Source organism: Sinohyriopsis cumingii, chromosome 2 (genome assembly GCF_028554795.1).
Source record: "Sinohyriopsis cumingii isolate HCF-2022 chromosome 2, ASM2855479v2, whole genome shotgun sequence".
Lineage (NCBI taxonomy): Eukaryota > Metazoa > Mollusca > Bivalvia > Unionida > Unionidae > Sinohyriopsis > Sinohyriopsis cumingii.
The window spans coordinates 146,779,513-146,796,032 of NC_142962.1; the positions used below are offsets into that span (position 1 = coordinate 146,779,513).

Genomic DNA, 16,520 nt, shown 5'->3' on the forward strand with positions numbered 1-16,520 from the left:
TCTTTAAGTTCAGAAGCAGTTTTTGCAATAATATCCTTGGCAACTTTCTTTTGTCCTTCTTCAAATAGTTCTCGTAGACCTTTTTCTTTTAGTTTTTCTAGATCTTCTGGTGATACTTTATCAACACCGAGTTGTTTGCCTAGTACAGATTCGGGTATAGGCTTAAACAGTGTAGCCGTTTCTTCTGCGGTTTGTTGTTGTCCAGTACGTTCCTGCTCAAGTTCTATCTTAAACGCAGTTCTTTTAGCAACATATTTCTTTAGTAGATTTGTCTGCGCCTTGTCCATTATTGTGAATAACACATTATTTTATACTTCTTTACAATCTAAGAACTGTCAATTCCGCATCGAAACATGTGCTTGATATCTCTGGCAAGTTTATTGAATAAGAAAAAAATGTGATTCCTATGAGCACCCTCATGATACAGCTCAACAAAATTGTCTCTTGAAACATCACCGCATTGTTCTCGTGATATGTTTTGCACGTCAATATTGTAAAGTCCGTTAAACAACATAAAACAACCCGTATTTCTTCTGATAAAACGATCGACGTTATAAAAGTCCTGGCCAAGATAAATTGCATTATATCTTCGGTTTCTTGAGCTTGTCCATCTCAGCATTGCTCAACGGGATGTCATCAAAAACGATAATCTTATGTTCGTCCGAGTCTAGCTAGGCAACAGGAACAAGATCTTCGGGTGTCCTTATAACAAATATATCGTCGCCAGCACCAAGTTCATCCTGTAGTTTTTCGTTGTACTCGTTCAGTAACTCATATTTGTACTGCTGGGAATTGATCGTATAAATATACACCCGATCATAGTTGAGTATGTCGTTGAGTAGCAAGTTCATTAGTAAGTTTGTTTTTGTCAGATCCAATGCGTCCTACTATCAGGAAATGGCAACCTGGTAACGCAAAATTGTGTTTATTTTTTTATTACTCGATCGGTATCAAAGTTTATTATGCTCGTTATATAACACGTCCACAAAATTTTGCCAGCAGCAATTACAATAACACGAGCTACAAAACAGAATTTGGTATGTTAATCAGTAGTTCATCTGCTGAAACAACAGAAACTACAGCTACAGATGTTGAACTGACAAGTTATCTTAAGCGATCCGGTGACACAATGACCGGCAACCTTATCATGGCAGGACATCGAGTGCTAGATCTAGAAACAACATATCCACTAATCAACCCAGATAACTCACAAACAATAAGCTTTGCACAACTTAATGCTGTCAGTAATGGTTATCATTGTCGAGTGGAAAGATAACTGGTAACTTAAGTATGTCAGGTCAGCGAGTGGTAGACCTTGAGTTAACATATTCAACTATCGATGTAGATAACTCACAAGCAGTAAGTTTTGCCCAGCTTAATGTTGCTAGCAATAGTAAGTTGTCAATAACTGGTGGAAAGATGACCATGAGCTAAATCTTAAGACCGAATACCCACCCACCCCCGTAACTTAAATAATTCACAGGAGGTAAGCTATGAACAACTTAGCTAGGTAGATAATTCTAAGTTGTCATTATCTGGTGGGACGATGACCAGCGCGTTAGGTATGGGTGGGGAATTAATGTTTAATACCCAACTTGGTATTGTAACTTTGACCAATAACGATTCTGTAACAAATGTAAAGTTTGTCAAGGACAACTTTGTAATATTATCCGGCGATACGATGACTGGCGCGTTAGGTATGGGATCGAATAAGATAACAACGTCATATAACGCAACTTCTGGATATGTTGTTACAGATAGATCTTATGTTGACCTGAGATCAATTACTGCAACAAACAATGCCATTGATGTATCAGGTCGAGCTGCTGGTGCACTTTACGTTAAGCAAACCGATGGTACAATTACAGGTATGTTAAACATGGGCTCGAATAAAATAACAACGACTTATAATCCGATTACCCCATTTGATATAAGAAATAGATTTTATGTTGACGATGAAATAAGTATAGCATCAGCAAGTGCAATTACTTCTGTGAATGCCAATTATCTTACAAATCCGGTGGTACGGTAACAGGTGCGATCGATATGGTTGATAATAAGATAACTTCTACGTACGTGCCTGTATCTACATCCAATCTTACCAATAAACAGTATGTGGATAGTGTTACCGAATCGCAAGCAATTGGTAGTATTACAAAACGAGCTAAAAATAGTGTCGGTCTTATCCCAGGTCTTGTTGATCCTGTTAATAAACGTTATAGCTTTATTGCAATGGCATAAAGTTATTATTCGGATAATAATCCAAGTTTTGCGTTTGCTTTTAACAGTCCTATATCTAACGGATGGGTTCCAAGGGTTGTCATCGCCGGGGGCGGATGTGGGAGATAAGCACCCACTTCCCTTGGAAATCTCCCAATGGCTTACGTACCATAGAGCCTCTGACAACCAAATCCAGCTCCAGGCCTTCACGAGTGGCGGAACCTGTTTAAACTGACTGGAGAATGGATGACAGGCGAGTTTCTGGCGCCTCAAAACCAAATGCTTCGGGCAGATGGGGCTCGTTAACCTTGGGTGGTCGCCCATCTAGGAGAAGGTAAACTCCGATTTCAAACCTTCACTGCCTTGCGACTACACCCTCTCATGGGAAAGGCTAAGGGAGTAAACCCCAGCAGAAAATCCGGAGACGGAGTCTCTAAGGCGACTTGGCATTGATTTCAGTGTCATCTCGGCATCTCCTGCGACGCAGCTGGTGCCATGACGTATCGGCTTATCCTTTCCCTTGGATCCATCAGCTGCGTGGAGAGGGGGGATCAGCTGCATGGGCAACAGTTGATTCTCCATATCACCCTGCCCAGGCTTGCGCCCTGGAGAGGACACTCCAGCTTCGCTCCACAGCATCGACACAACACGGGAATCAGCAGTTTACCGGTTATAAGTCACCGCTCGATTCGCATAGAGCCAGACGCCAGGGGATGCTTCTGAAGGTGGGAGAGACTAACATGTTTCACTGGACAGCTGCCGCCCGCCTCAAACTGGGCATCCCCCAGCCAATAAGGTGCCGTCCCGCCACAATTCGTCTGCCTTGCTGGGTGCGTAAGGCTTAAGGTACGCGAGTACCTGACAAGCGAACTGCAACTACTGCACCAAGAAATAACAAAATAAAAATAAAAAGGAAGACTTACTTAGCCACAGCAGACGCTGCACAACCACCAACCGGGACATCTCTCATGGGCGCAGTTCCATCGTCTCTCGAGACTAACGGATGCCAACAACATCTAACGGATCACAGACGGAGAAATATCAAACTTTTGGATTAAAATACTTTGTCCAGCTGCTGTAGCAATATGGAAATTTCAATTACGAGGTCAATTAAATGCTAATATAGGATCCATTTATGATTGGAAATTAGAAGGATCTAACGATAATACAACATGGGATGAGCTGTATGGGGATTGGGTGAACATTATGATGATACTTCTCAGGATAACGTTAATACTACTTCTCGGATATTTACACTTGATCCTAAAGAAACCATAAAAAAGTGCTCGTATTTCCGGATTTATGTTTTCAATGCAAGATGTCCTTTCCCAGGTTTGTCGATGTTTCAGATACATACACTCGATGACCTAGTGTAGGTCTGGCGTACTAGCACGCTGTGATTTTAATGTAATTATAATACATCATGTCTATTGATCCTCCATCAATCAAGGATGCAAAACAGTTTTATAATTTTATACTAAACCCTAAAACGGAGATCAAAATAGCTGATGTTGATCAGTTGGACCTAGAAAATGCGGAAGAAGCAAGAGCAATAAATATAATTGTTCGAATGAAAATTTACTGTACGTTTCCCCTGTTTAACTGAGAACAGCGACAATTTTGCTAGGGTTTCAGGAATGAGAGGCCCTCAACTGAGATACGCTATCAGAGACTTTTATATAATTAGTAAATACTGTCCTGTAAGTGAGTGCGAGGAGCGGCGGTTAAAAGTTGAAAAATATTTGATAAATACACTGCTCGAGCTAAATAAAGAAAATGTTTTGATCATTGAAAAACCTAACCTTGTAAAAACAAAATTTCATGGTGGAAAGAAACCAGAACAAGAGCGACTAAAGAAGATTCATGAGGAGCTTGACAAACTAGCTGAAACAAGGAAACAAGTTTTTACAAAATCGTAAGCTCCAGGACACATTTGCTAACCGTCTAGTATTTCGGGTGCTCAGTATGGACTATTATGATAAAAAGACGCTGTTAGAAATAGTAGATAACAGTAGTGACACTAGCCTGCTAACAACAGCATATCTAGTTTTGATAGACTCTCTCACCGGCGATAAAGAAAAGTATAACGTAAATCACATTAATGCTGCATTAAACGCAGTATCAGAAATTCAGTCTAGAATTGAGTTATGATGTCGAACGAGATTTATTTTATCAAGAGCTTGACGAAATTACAACTATAAAAAAAATATTACTTATGAAGATAATGAAATACAAAATAGTTTTAAAAAATTGCATTAAAAAACTATACAAAAGAAGCTGGGAAGTTTCTGACAGAAGTAAAATACAAAAAGATGAAATAACTATATATAAGGGAAGCTGATATTCACGGTATTTTAAGTTTTGGAACAGCATATGAAATTCTCAGGCAGTAATTGGTACTTATAAATTTTAAACTGGTATAGTTATCTTATGTTATTAGTTATATCGACGAAACAGAAGATATTTATCGTGATAGAGTTAATGATATTACTGAAATATCAATACATTTTGACCCTCCATTTTCATCCCCAGTTTTACCAGATATAAGATACGATGATATCTCATCTGAAGTGTATGATAAGTACAGAGAGTTTATTGCCGATCCAGTCAATATAAGATTTAGTGCTCTGATTGAAAATGTTTCAACTGAAAATGCTTTTAATACGGTTATTGAAATAATTACAGAAACAGTTTCATAATGACGAAAAAAGAAATAATAGACTTCAATCATATTTCATCTGGTTTCCAAGACAACGATAGAGACAAGCTGATCAAATAATATAAATATTACCATTAAAAAAATTTTTACTGTATCAGACGTGCCAGAAAATGTTACATCAGAATAATAAGCGCGCTGAATTATATTCCAATATTACTAATAACAGCTGGAATTACTACAGCCAGCGGAACCGCGAACCCATTATTGTTAATTGTGTCGGGGATAGGTATTTGTTTATATTTATCAACAATAGATAAATAGATGGAGCCAAAAAAGAGAAGAAAAATACTTCATATAAAATAGCAGAAGCGACCTATAATAAAATTCTTAATCAACTTCGAGCCTATCTCAGAGGTGAAAAGTTTATAATGTTAGATCTGTTACAGGAACTGCGAGTCAAAGACGATTTGCTCGTAGATATTATACCGAACAGAGTTGCGAAATACGAAAAACGATACTCAGTAAATTTTCTGTGAAATATAAATCACAGTACGAGCCACCACACTGTTAAAAAAATTGGTAAGTGCTAAAGGAAATTTTAGAGATTCAGAGGGCTGTCCAGGATGATTTTCGATTCTGCAATTGTTAGATCGCTAAGCGCGAGAGTTGGTAATAACATACATTCCTAAGCGAACCCGGGCGCTTTGATATTCGGAGGTGACAGGCGAGTTGCACATGAAAATTATTTTTTTTAATAAAAATAATTTTAGAATTACACGTACAAGTATATCACGTGTTTTTCAATGCCCGCAGGCGTTCTCTCAATTATATAATAGCTTCTGTCGCGGAATGCATTCTTCTGGACTGGAACACGCTGATATATATATTTCCCTACCAGCTGCTTTAAAAAAACAAAAAAAAAACCCAATCCTTTGTGGGATTTGAGTACACAAAGTCACTGAGGTTACCACCACACTCATGGGGGTTGACCTCATCAAACACCACCTTCATGTAGAACATTCCCAAAACATGGGTGAGGGATTGCGTTTGCCATTAAATGAGTCATGTTATCTCTCCAATGGATACTGCACATATTCGCTTATAAGTAGAGTCCAACTGCAATCTGCTCAGACCCAGATATGCTGTTGCATAATGTGTTGTCAGATCTGGATCTCTTTAATTTGTTAGGAGTAATCAGTAGAATCAACTGCATAGACCCTGATCTGCTGGCACTTTATGGTATGGCTGATCAAGATCTTTGTTGCTTACAGTTTGACTTGACTTATAAGCAAGTATATACAGTAAGCCATGATTAAATAGCTACGAGTTGAATGAGTAGCTGTGCAAGTACCATGAATGAACAGACAGAGAGGTTGGTGCATTGTAATGATAGATCTCTGGCCACCAAACAATAGGTACATATGGCTGGACAACTGCACTAACCAATCAGCAGCCATGGAAGTGGTGTATGGCAGTAAAGGATGGTCATTAGGATCATCAAGGTCTGATGAAAGTTGTTCCAAGACCAGCAACTGCATCATTGTTTCTTGTACCAGGTAGCATGTCTGCAACTCAGCATCTGGTAAGAATGCTGAATGGCAACTCTGCAACCGCTTGTTCCTCCAATTTGCCAGAGATGACTGTCGCAGTCACACTCTGTACGAGCCTTCACTATATCCTTGCTCTCGTTGGTTTTCCATAACACAATGGACCAGACGCCTTCTGACCATAGTTTACTAACACAGAAGGCTGAGGATAATAAATACTTTGTGCAAGAAAGGTATGCATCTTATGTACGTCTTCACTAACTTTAAATTTCTTGCACTTTGCATTTCATCAAATGAAATGATAAGAATGGCAAAATTTTGGGAAATAAAATGAATATGTTCATGAATCATAATAACAGCACTAATTACTTTAAAAAAATGAACAATATATATAGTGCACAAATAAATAAACTAAAACACGGATCTATGATATGGTGTTAGAACACAAGTTCGGGATAAATGAAGTCACAAATGTAATTTTAAAAAATCACATAACTATTGACCAGAAAATACAAATAATTACTGCAACATTTAGCAAATGCAGTATTATCAACTATTATATTGACTTTCTAGATAGATGGGTTCAAATCACACAGATACGAACTTTTCCTGGTAAAATACTAGCATGTTTCTTCGAGAATACTTACCCAATCATAATACTTAGGGGGTTATTCTCTCAGAATGTAGGGAAATAACCCCAGCTCAATGAACTTATTACGCACTTCGGGCCCACGAGGTTAGAGCAGTTGCCACCAACCTAGCACCAGACCGGAACTGTTCGCTAACCAACATCATTCAGGCTGTGGGATGGAGATCTGAGTCCACATTATCTAACTTTCATCTCCGAGATCTGTCATCCCAGACAGCCCAGTTCAATCTGGATGGACCTATATCCGCATCTCACCCTTCCAGATCGACTGACTGCTTCTGAAGATGCGGCTTCACGACTTCCACTGGATTTGCGCCGGGGGGGGGGGGGGTAGGTCGGGTCCTTTTGGGAGCCGCGCACTGACCGATGGAGTCACCTCCAGTCGGGTTACCTAGAAGCTGTCTCAATATCTTAGGGGACCGGCGATGATATCTCTGGGGTAAGAGCTTCCAATATTCTGGTACAGTTCTGTGGAACAAGCTTCCACTACATGTTAAATCTGCTGAAAATATTAGAGTATTTAAGAAGAGATATCATGAGCATGTATGTGTTTCTAATAAATGATGGAATTGATTAATTTAATACTAAACATCTTAAAATAAACTGTAGTTATTACTATCTTCATATAATGTGCAATTCTTCTTCTTCTTATTATTATTATTATTAAGAGGTCCTCAAAGGAGAATAGTCATCGACTAATGAGCCACCCTCTATAAATAAAGCATTATTATTATTATTATTATTATTATTATATACCTCCATCCACCTCTTACCTATTCTCCTGAGGTATTACCATTGGGTAACGTATTTGAAGAAGAAACCAAATTTTCCATTGTAAAATATGTCTTCCAGGATACTGACCCAATCATAATATATATACAACCTCCCAGCAGTTACATCCATAGAGAACGTGCCTTCTGCTCCAGTAGCAGCTGAGGTATTTTTAGGCTTTGCCGCCAAGTCTCATACCTAATGGAAGATCACTCTGCCTGACCGCCACATTGACCGGCAGATAAATTTTAGATCCCTTTCACTGAAATCTCGGAAACGCTTAATTACGCGTATTTGGACGCCAATTTTTTTTATATCTGGGACGCAGAAAATCACTGAGGCAGGAGTCTTCCGTACGCATGTAATAGGTGTGCGGCAAAATTCAAAGACTTGCCAGTCCTGTTTCAGCCACCTGCTTTGTGGGAAAATGTGTTGATCAGTTAGCTGTGCTGATATTCACAATGACAGAAAACAGTAACTGAATGACCCCTTGATGTACATACATGTTGTCATTATAAGAGTACATCAAAAAGAACATGTTGCAATAGCTGGGCGGCAAGTTCAAAGGCTTTGACTGGCGGACGGGTCAATCAGACCCAGAGATGTACATGTAGTCATTTATAAAAGTACATCAAATAAACAACTTTAGCTTTCGTTATTGTGTTCATTTCCGAATGTATCGGAATAAGTAGTGCACGAGAATCAAGAAATGTTGAGACTTGGACAAAATGCCATTCGTAAATTTGGATAAGTATTTTGGGGTTAAACGGCAACGAGATTCAGAAGTGTGCTAAAGCTGCTAGAATTGATAGTTCGGATAGGACAGTAGCTAAGTGTAAGAAATTGTGGTATGCCTAGCTTAGTGTTTGGAATCAGTCCTTACTTGGATTGACAAAATTCAGTATCACTCTGATGGACGAACAAGAGCTATTTAAGAGGTACATTGACTGACCATACTTTTTTTAAAAAATGCCCCTCGCCTTAGCCCGGTTAGTTCTAGTGTTGTAGCGAAATGTATTCATCAATACATCAGTAGCTAGGCCTAGTTTTGATATCAATTACGTTGACAAACAAACTCTTGCCCATTCACAAGCATTATGTTTTGATAGCTGATCGACCATTAACCGTTTTCCGAGTAAGGTAGCAACTATCAATTTCCTGCATGATATCCTTCGATGATAAAACATACAAACATGTGTTTTAAGATCAGAATCGGTGATCTGCATATATATTAACTGCCTCTTGTACACTAGTTCGTCATAAAATGAGTTTAAAGCTGTAAGTGAACCAGTAGGCCTAACGGGAAATAATGGCGGACTTCGCCAAGTCTGGGATGTACCAGTTTATTAGATTGTTTTCGTAAATCATCGGGCAAATATTTTCAGAAAAATATACAAATCATTGAAAGCAAAGCCAAGGTATTATTTTATTAAAGATTTAACTTTAAAATGCAAATTATGTAGGTCAGAAACGTATGGGATAATGTGGAATTCGCGAGGTCTAAGCTGTTTTCCGATTTGACACGTATTTTATTTGCGAAAATACGGGGGGGGGGGAACAGCAAATCAGATACTTTTTAACCATTGCCTAAAATTACTACAAGGACGTAGACAAAATAAACCATAAATTTGCAATCCTGTCAATGAACTGTTGTAATGAAGCTATATTAAAGTGAGTGATTACATGACGAAAACCTCTCCATCTAAAAATAGATGCACTCACGTCTGTGTTGATTCTGTAGGAAAGAAGGGACTGCAACTTTTGATTGGTGGGACTCCTATTTTTACCAAAATGGTAGTCCTGGACTCCTGGTTTTAAAACCCTAGCGAGACCTCTGCGGTCTTTGGCTTAAAGTAGTATTTGGAAGGGGTGGATTTCTAGGTAGTATTAGTTCTCCTAAGGTATTATGATTGGGTAATGTATTTGAAGAAAAAATTAAAGGACTTTGGTATGTCTTGCAGCACTAATTTGAGAATACCCAGTGAATAAAAGCTGGTAAACATTTACGGCAGCCACCTAGCAGTGGTAAGGTGAGTTAAAGGGTGAGAGTTTCTCCCCTATGACTATATACCATGTAGACAGAAAAGATGAATGCCAAAGACCAGTGTATAATGGGGCCATTAATTGCAAGAGTCTGCACTTTTCTGCATACTTTCTAAGGGCAGTAAATAGGACCACTTTCTTCTATGCTTAAAAGAAAATGACCCATTTCATCTTGACCCACATTAAATCATGTAAACTGACATAAATAACATTGAAAAAAACGGGGAGTAGAAGCATTGGAATTGAGCTTGACCAATAAACATTGTCATGTTAATAATCCAGGGGAAACAATAGGAAATATTTAATAACTGTGTTATGGTTGATGGAGTAGATAGATGGCAGAGAGATCGATAATAGATCTAAAGATTGAAAGAAAGGTAGATAGGTAGGTAGGTGTGTGGGTGGTTAGGTAGATAGAGATAGATAGACAGACAGACAGATAGACACATCACTAAAATAAAGCCTTTGTATACTATGGTCTCTCTTATAACACAAGTATCATCATGCAGCCCATTCAACATAAATAAAATTGTGCTTTCATTATGCACTGATATTCCTCAATTTTGTTTTTTTTTGCTAATTAGAACCAATTGCTATGTGGTTGCACATATACTAGACCCCGTTTTTGTTACTTTTCAAATGTATTCACCATAGCAATTTACTTTTGAGATCTCTCAACATAATGTGCCTTTGCTTATATTGTAGTACATTTGTAAGATTCCTATGAGCTATGTATAATGGGGGGGGGGGAGCAAGGTGGATACATTATATAAGGAGACAAGATCAAATGCAAATATTAGAAATGAAGAGAATTTATCCAGTTTCAATGTCAATATTAGATTCCACATGTGATAGCATTTGGAAGCAGTCTGCGACAAAGCCATCCAAAATTAAATTAAATTTAATTCATAACTCGTTTGATTAGACCTATGATATTGATGCAGACCGGCCGACCCTGATGTGACCTCAGTAAGGTAGCTGATTTTTTCCCACAAGCTGGACCAGTTTTCAGTATGGTATAACAAAATATAATGTACTGCTATTGTCAAGATGGAAAACATGCATTTAAAAGTCCAAAAGTGTGATTCAAGACTGATGCAGCAATAGTAAACATTGTTACAGTCAAAAGTTTGTAAAGTTTATTTAAACTTTACTTACCTCCAGTACAGTTTCACAAACTGCAATTCCAAACCCCGTGGAACTTAATGGCTTCTTGGTATCTCTCATTTTGATGTAATTTTTATTAAATAAAATTCATGCAGTCCCAATGGCAATCATCTTTTCCATATGACATACTCAAATCAACACATGATGTCCATTAAACTTACTAGTTGCCCTTCCAAACTTTTTCCCCAAGAATCTGAATATTCTTCTACACTATTAAAACTTTGTAAGAGGTTTATTGTCCTTTATGTCCAGACATATCACTTGCTGAAATGCCATTTCCCCAAAAAATAATAAACAGTTTGATTATGCAGGCATTTTGCATCACAAAATACATCCAGTTTGAAGCATCTGAAATAACTCCAGTAAAGTTAATCAGGTTCCCTGACCAATTTCACTGAACCTAGTACGAAACCTAGATCCAAATAAAAATAGGACACGTCAAAATTTTACTGCAAATGATCATATTTCTGTCATTTGTGCGTTTAATCCGTAAGTCTGCCTTTTAGGGGTCATTTCCATAAGACTTATGGCAAAATCATCAGGGTTGGCAGGTCTGTTAATGTCAGACAGGGATCAAGAAATTAACAACTCAGACAAATAATTCTAAGTACACTAATGCTTTAATGCTGAAATAACTTCTAAGAATGCACAAACAGCACAAAATTAACATACAATATTAAACATCTTAAAATGCGACGTACACCAACATATATACAACATCAGACCCGACACTGTACTGTGGTAATGAGATATCAAGCGAATGATTTTGTTTGACCTGTGCCATAATAAGCTAAGAATGGAGGAGACTCATGAGAAGAAACTGGCAAAGTATAAGCTGCTCATCCATGTGTGCCAGCAGAATGGACAGAAGGCCTGGAATCTACCACTGAAAATAGGATGCCATGGCTTCACTGCACTGACCTTTTGGTGTGCCATGGGACTCATTGGGATTACAGGACCTAGTTGCAGAAAAATGGGTTGGCAAACAAGCAGAGATTTGATTTGATGTAACAAAGAGAAATGATGGAAAAGCTAATAGGTTCCAGGCTGATGCTGATCAATTCAGTTGCCACACCCCTGGAGAGTGTTGTGGGTCAGCTGAATACAAAATACTTGAGGAAAGGGGATCCCATGTGATGATGGAACCAGTCATAGTGCAGAACACTGTATTTATAAATACAGTATGAAAATGCCCAAAACTCTATTTGCGTGTCCAAAATAGTCAAATACAGGTTATTCTCACAAATTCCATGCCAACATCAGCCAAGAAGTAATATCACAGCCACAATAAGATAAACCTAAGCTGCATAGAAAAGACTAGACTGTATTTTAGTTACCCACTGAATAATTCATTATATACAGACCAAGATCTACCAGCTCCTTCATCATATGTCAACAGATCAGGACCAAGCTGTACACTTAAAAGCATAGTTAAAATGAGCAGTGACTGCTAGCATATTATGCTTTCAAATCAGGCCTGGAGATTATAAAACTCTGAGCTGGATTTGAGAACGAGTTTCCACTATCAGCCAGTTAAAAACAATCTTTGAAATATAATGTCATTTGTAACTGGTCAAAACAAAATTTCAATCTCAAACTTTTGAATTTTGTATTTCCAGGGCTGGTTCTTAGTTGTAACTGGGTATAAACTGTATACAAACAGACAGATACTGAGTTTGGTTCCCAGATCTGAAATAAATCTGCAATTTGGTATATGCTGTATACCAATAAATGCACAGTTCAAATTACAGACCTGGATCTAAGATTAAATGGGTATATGCCTGTATACAAACTGTTTGATTTCCAGGCGTGGATCTTAGCTGTAACTGGCTATATGCTGTACACAAACAAACAGATACACAGTTTAATTTACAGGCTTGTATACACAGTTTAATTTACAGACTTGGATCTTAGCTGTAACTGGGTACAATGCTGTATAAAAACAAACTGATACAGTGTCATCCATATCTAGTTCACAATTTTCTTATTTTGTTTTATGGACCTTCTACCATCACCATGTTCTTGTTTGACTATAAATAAAACAAAAACACCAAAACATTAAAATTTTGATGAAACATTAACAAAATTTGAAATCAAATCATAACATTCTTGGGAAAGTCCTTGTCAGTTCTATCTCTAAAACAAGGAAAACACAAATGATGGATTGGCAAGCTATAATTCAGTCATAATTTCATAGCTGTTTTACTATGTGTAACGATGGTCCTTTGTTTGCCATGAAATATGCTTATATATCAATAGTTCATAAATATACTGTAACAATGTTTTTTTTATTATTAACATCATTTTTCTTCTATCTGACTGAAATAAAAGTAAAAATGATTTTTTTTACCTGTTTATAATTAACAGATTAAGACAATAAACTTGTTTAATAAATCCTATGAATATTCACACACTTAATTGTTATAGGACTACATGCATGCAAATGTAAAAATTAGGAAAGATAAGAAAGAGTAAAGATATATGTTGAGAAAAACAGATAAGCTCAGCACAGCATGTGATTTTTGGGAGTTGCTGACAATACATGCTCCATGAGGTATGATAGGGTTTGAATCAATCAAAATTACCAATTATTTGTTAAATCGTTATACTTTGTAACAATTATCTTTGTCATCATGTGAATTGTAAAATTCTAATTTAAGCTCAATTTTTTTAAAAAAATCACCAAAAGAAATCATGTGAAGCAAATACATGCAAGACTATTTTGTTTTTCATGACATACTAAAATGACAACTGTTTTAAAGGTCAGTCAAAACAATTTGACCAAGAACGAGTGTAAATTCTGAAAAAATTATTTTTTGTCTTTATTGGTTTATGGAATCTTGTCAAGATGAAGGACAATGAACATATGTTAAATTAATATAGGAAATGATTCTCCATAACAAGTAATCCTATTTGCTGATTTAACACAAGGTCTACTTGCCTAATTGTATATCTGGATCTGTCCAGTCTGAACTTATTAGTCATTTTGTATGGTATACAAACTACACTTATAAGTCATTATTTACAGTCAAATTATTAGTACTTTTGTATGGTATACAAACTACACTTAAAAGTCATTATTTACAGTCAAATTATTAGTACTTTTAAGATGAATAATTATGATGAAAAATAAAGATATCTTCTGAACATGCTGCTTTACAACAAAATGCCAAACTTGGGTATTTACTGTATCTTAATCACCACAAATGGAAAAACAAAACAATGTGACATAAATACAATGAACACTACCTAATAAATGGTAGAAAATTAAAAATAAGCTAAAGTATGTACAATGTTATATTCATATGAAATTTAGTTATTTTCTTACAATCTTATAGAATGTTGCTTTCATACTGCATATATTTCAGCCATCTGAATAGTTCACAAACATCACAGTGTTAATGCTACTCTCAATAAATGCACAGAATTCATTCAATAAAATATCATTTTCTCTAAACATCTGAATATTATATTCTGAAAAGAGATGCAGGTCTACAGTTCATACCATTAAGAATACTCAGTGATATTTTAGTTAGCACTATCAGTAGCATTAAGTTCATAATCTACATAATTTTGTGATAAATGACTTGTATGACTTAAACAGCCAATATGGCTAACAATGAAATGAATGAGTGGAGAACAAATCCCAAGTCTTTAAAGCCTGAATGAAAATATGTTTAATCTACCTGTGGTCAATCCAGAAAACTTGAATTTCATAAATGTAAATCCTGAACAAATAAGTGTCTATTCACTTTTTACCCATAACATTACCTTTTATTCAGCAAGAATTGGTTTTTGTTAGATCACTGTCAATCCTGAACCGTCTAATTAAAAATGCATACACTAACAAATATGTGGGTTCTTATTTTTACTCAAATAGACTATCATTAAAGGGGTTCTGAAACATGCATGAAGTGATTTCCATTCATAATTTCACCTTTCTCCAATATTTGGGAAATGAAACTTTATAAAATCATCATTTGACTTAACAGGACATTAAAACCGACAGCCATTCTGTATTTATATTATTCACATACAAATCTAAAGCTAAAGCCAATGCTAAGTAACAGAGAAGTTAAGAAACAAGCGTATTAATACATGTGCCTGGAGGATTCCCATTTATGTACAAAACAGGTGCAATAAGCACAAACTGATTTAGAAAACTTGATTATGAGCACCCATACATTCAAAGTCCAATTAGCTTTCGAACAGCAACTTACTATGACTACAATGATGCCCATTATATGCAAAAAGGAAGGATGGAAAGAGATATTAACAAATAGATAAAATAGAAAAATGGCATTTCTCAAGTCAATATTGGATCTTAGGAAAGCACTGCTGATATTTTCAAATCTATATCCAAACAAGAATGACAACTTTTTTCTCTAAGTCTTGTTTAGCCTGTATCTGACAGAATTTCAAAGAAGTACATACATCCTAAAATAAGAGTCTGAAATGTTTCTCATAGCTGTAACAAAAAAACGTTTCACACAGAGCATAAAACATAAGCAAAACTAGAAGCCCAGAAAAAATGGACAATTAAAGTCACTCAGAATTCTCCATGAAGAACAGTTACCAACATAGCAATAGACAGCAAAAAAAGCATGAATGGAATGTCTTCTTTTTTTCTGTCAAAATGAAGATAGCCATTTTGATCGTGCCAGCAAATGTAAACTTACAATGAAAATTTTTCACAAAGAACAATTTCCAAAATATGAATAGATAACAATGAATGAAAGGAATGTCCTCTCCCTACTGAATGTGAATGGTTGTTCTGCATGCATTTGTCAAGTTGTAACTGACAAACATACAGATGAAAAGAGAAGTACAGGTTAAGTCTGGATTGGTCTTCTAGTTGATATGGACAGGCTGTCAAGGTGAAGGCCAGTATCAATACTAAGCCCTGAGTCTATTCTTCCTGGCTCACCAAGAAGCTTCTCGGACAACCCTATAAAAAGAGAGGGATGTCAACCATTATTTCAGATGAAACATCACCTAGCCACAGGTAGCTTCTGATCTATGAAAAGAACACATAAAATGATAATTTCTATAAATACATGAAATGAGAGAGCAAATATAATTCCTGAAGGACAATGGTATGTATAGTCACATTTTGCCAAAAGCTCCAAATCTAACAGTAGGTAAATTCTGTGTTACATAAAGGAGTGCATCATAGTATGCTATGATACATGCTGAGAGTCCTATTATACTGAAGTATTATATGGTATGATACATGCTGAGAACTCTTTTATATTGAAGTATAGTATGGTATGATACATGTTGAGAACTCTTGTATACTTAGGCATAGTATGCTATGATGCACGCTGAGAACTTTCATACTGAGGCATAGTATGTATGATACATGCTGAGAACTCTATTATACTAAAGTATAATATGGTATGATACATGCTGAGAACTCTATTATACTAAAGTATTGTATGCTATGATACATGCTGAGAACTCT

General features: G+C 36.4%; 1 protein-coding gene across 3 annotated transcripts in view; it reads right to left on the bottom strand.

Annotated features, from left to right (window-relative positions):
- Positions 1-11,657: 11,657 nt before the first annotated feature.
- Positions 11,658-16,520, bottom strand: part of LOC149806032 (nuclear factor NF-kappa-B p105 subunit-like) — a 100,041-nt gene continuing 95,178 nt past the window's right edge. For all 3 annotated transcript variants that reach the window (XM_089950885.1, XM_089950886.1, XM_089950887.1), the window contains exon 21: positions 11,658-16,004. In XM_089950885.1, coding sequence (XP_089807011.1) covers positions 15,889-16,004 — 116 coding nt within the window. In that variant the 3' untranslated portion in view covers positions 11,658-15,888. The remainder of the gene's footprint in view (positions 16,005-16,520) is intronic.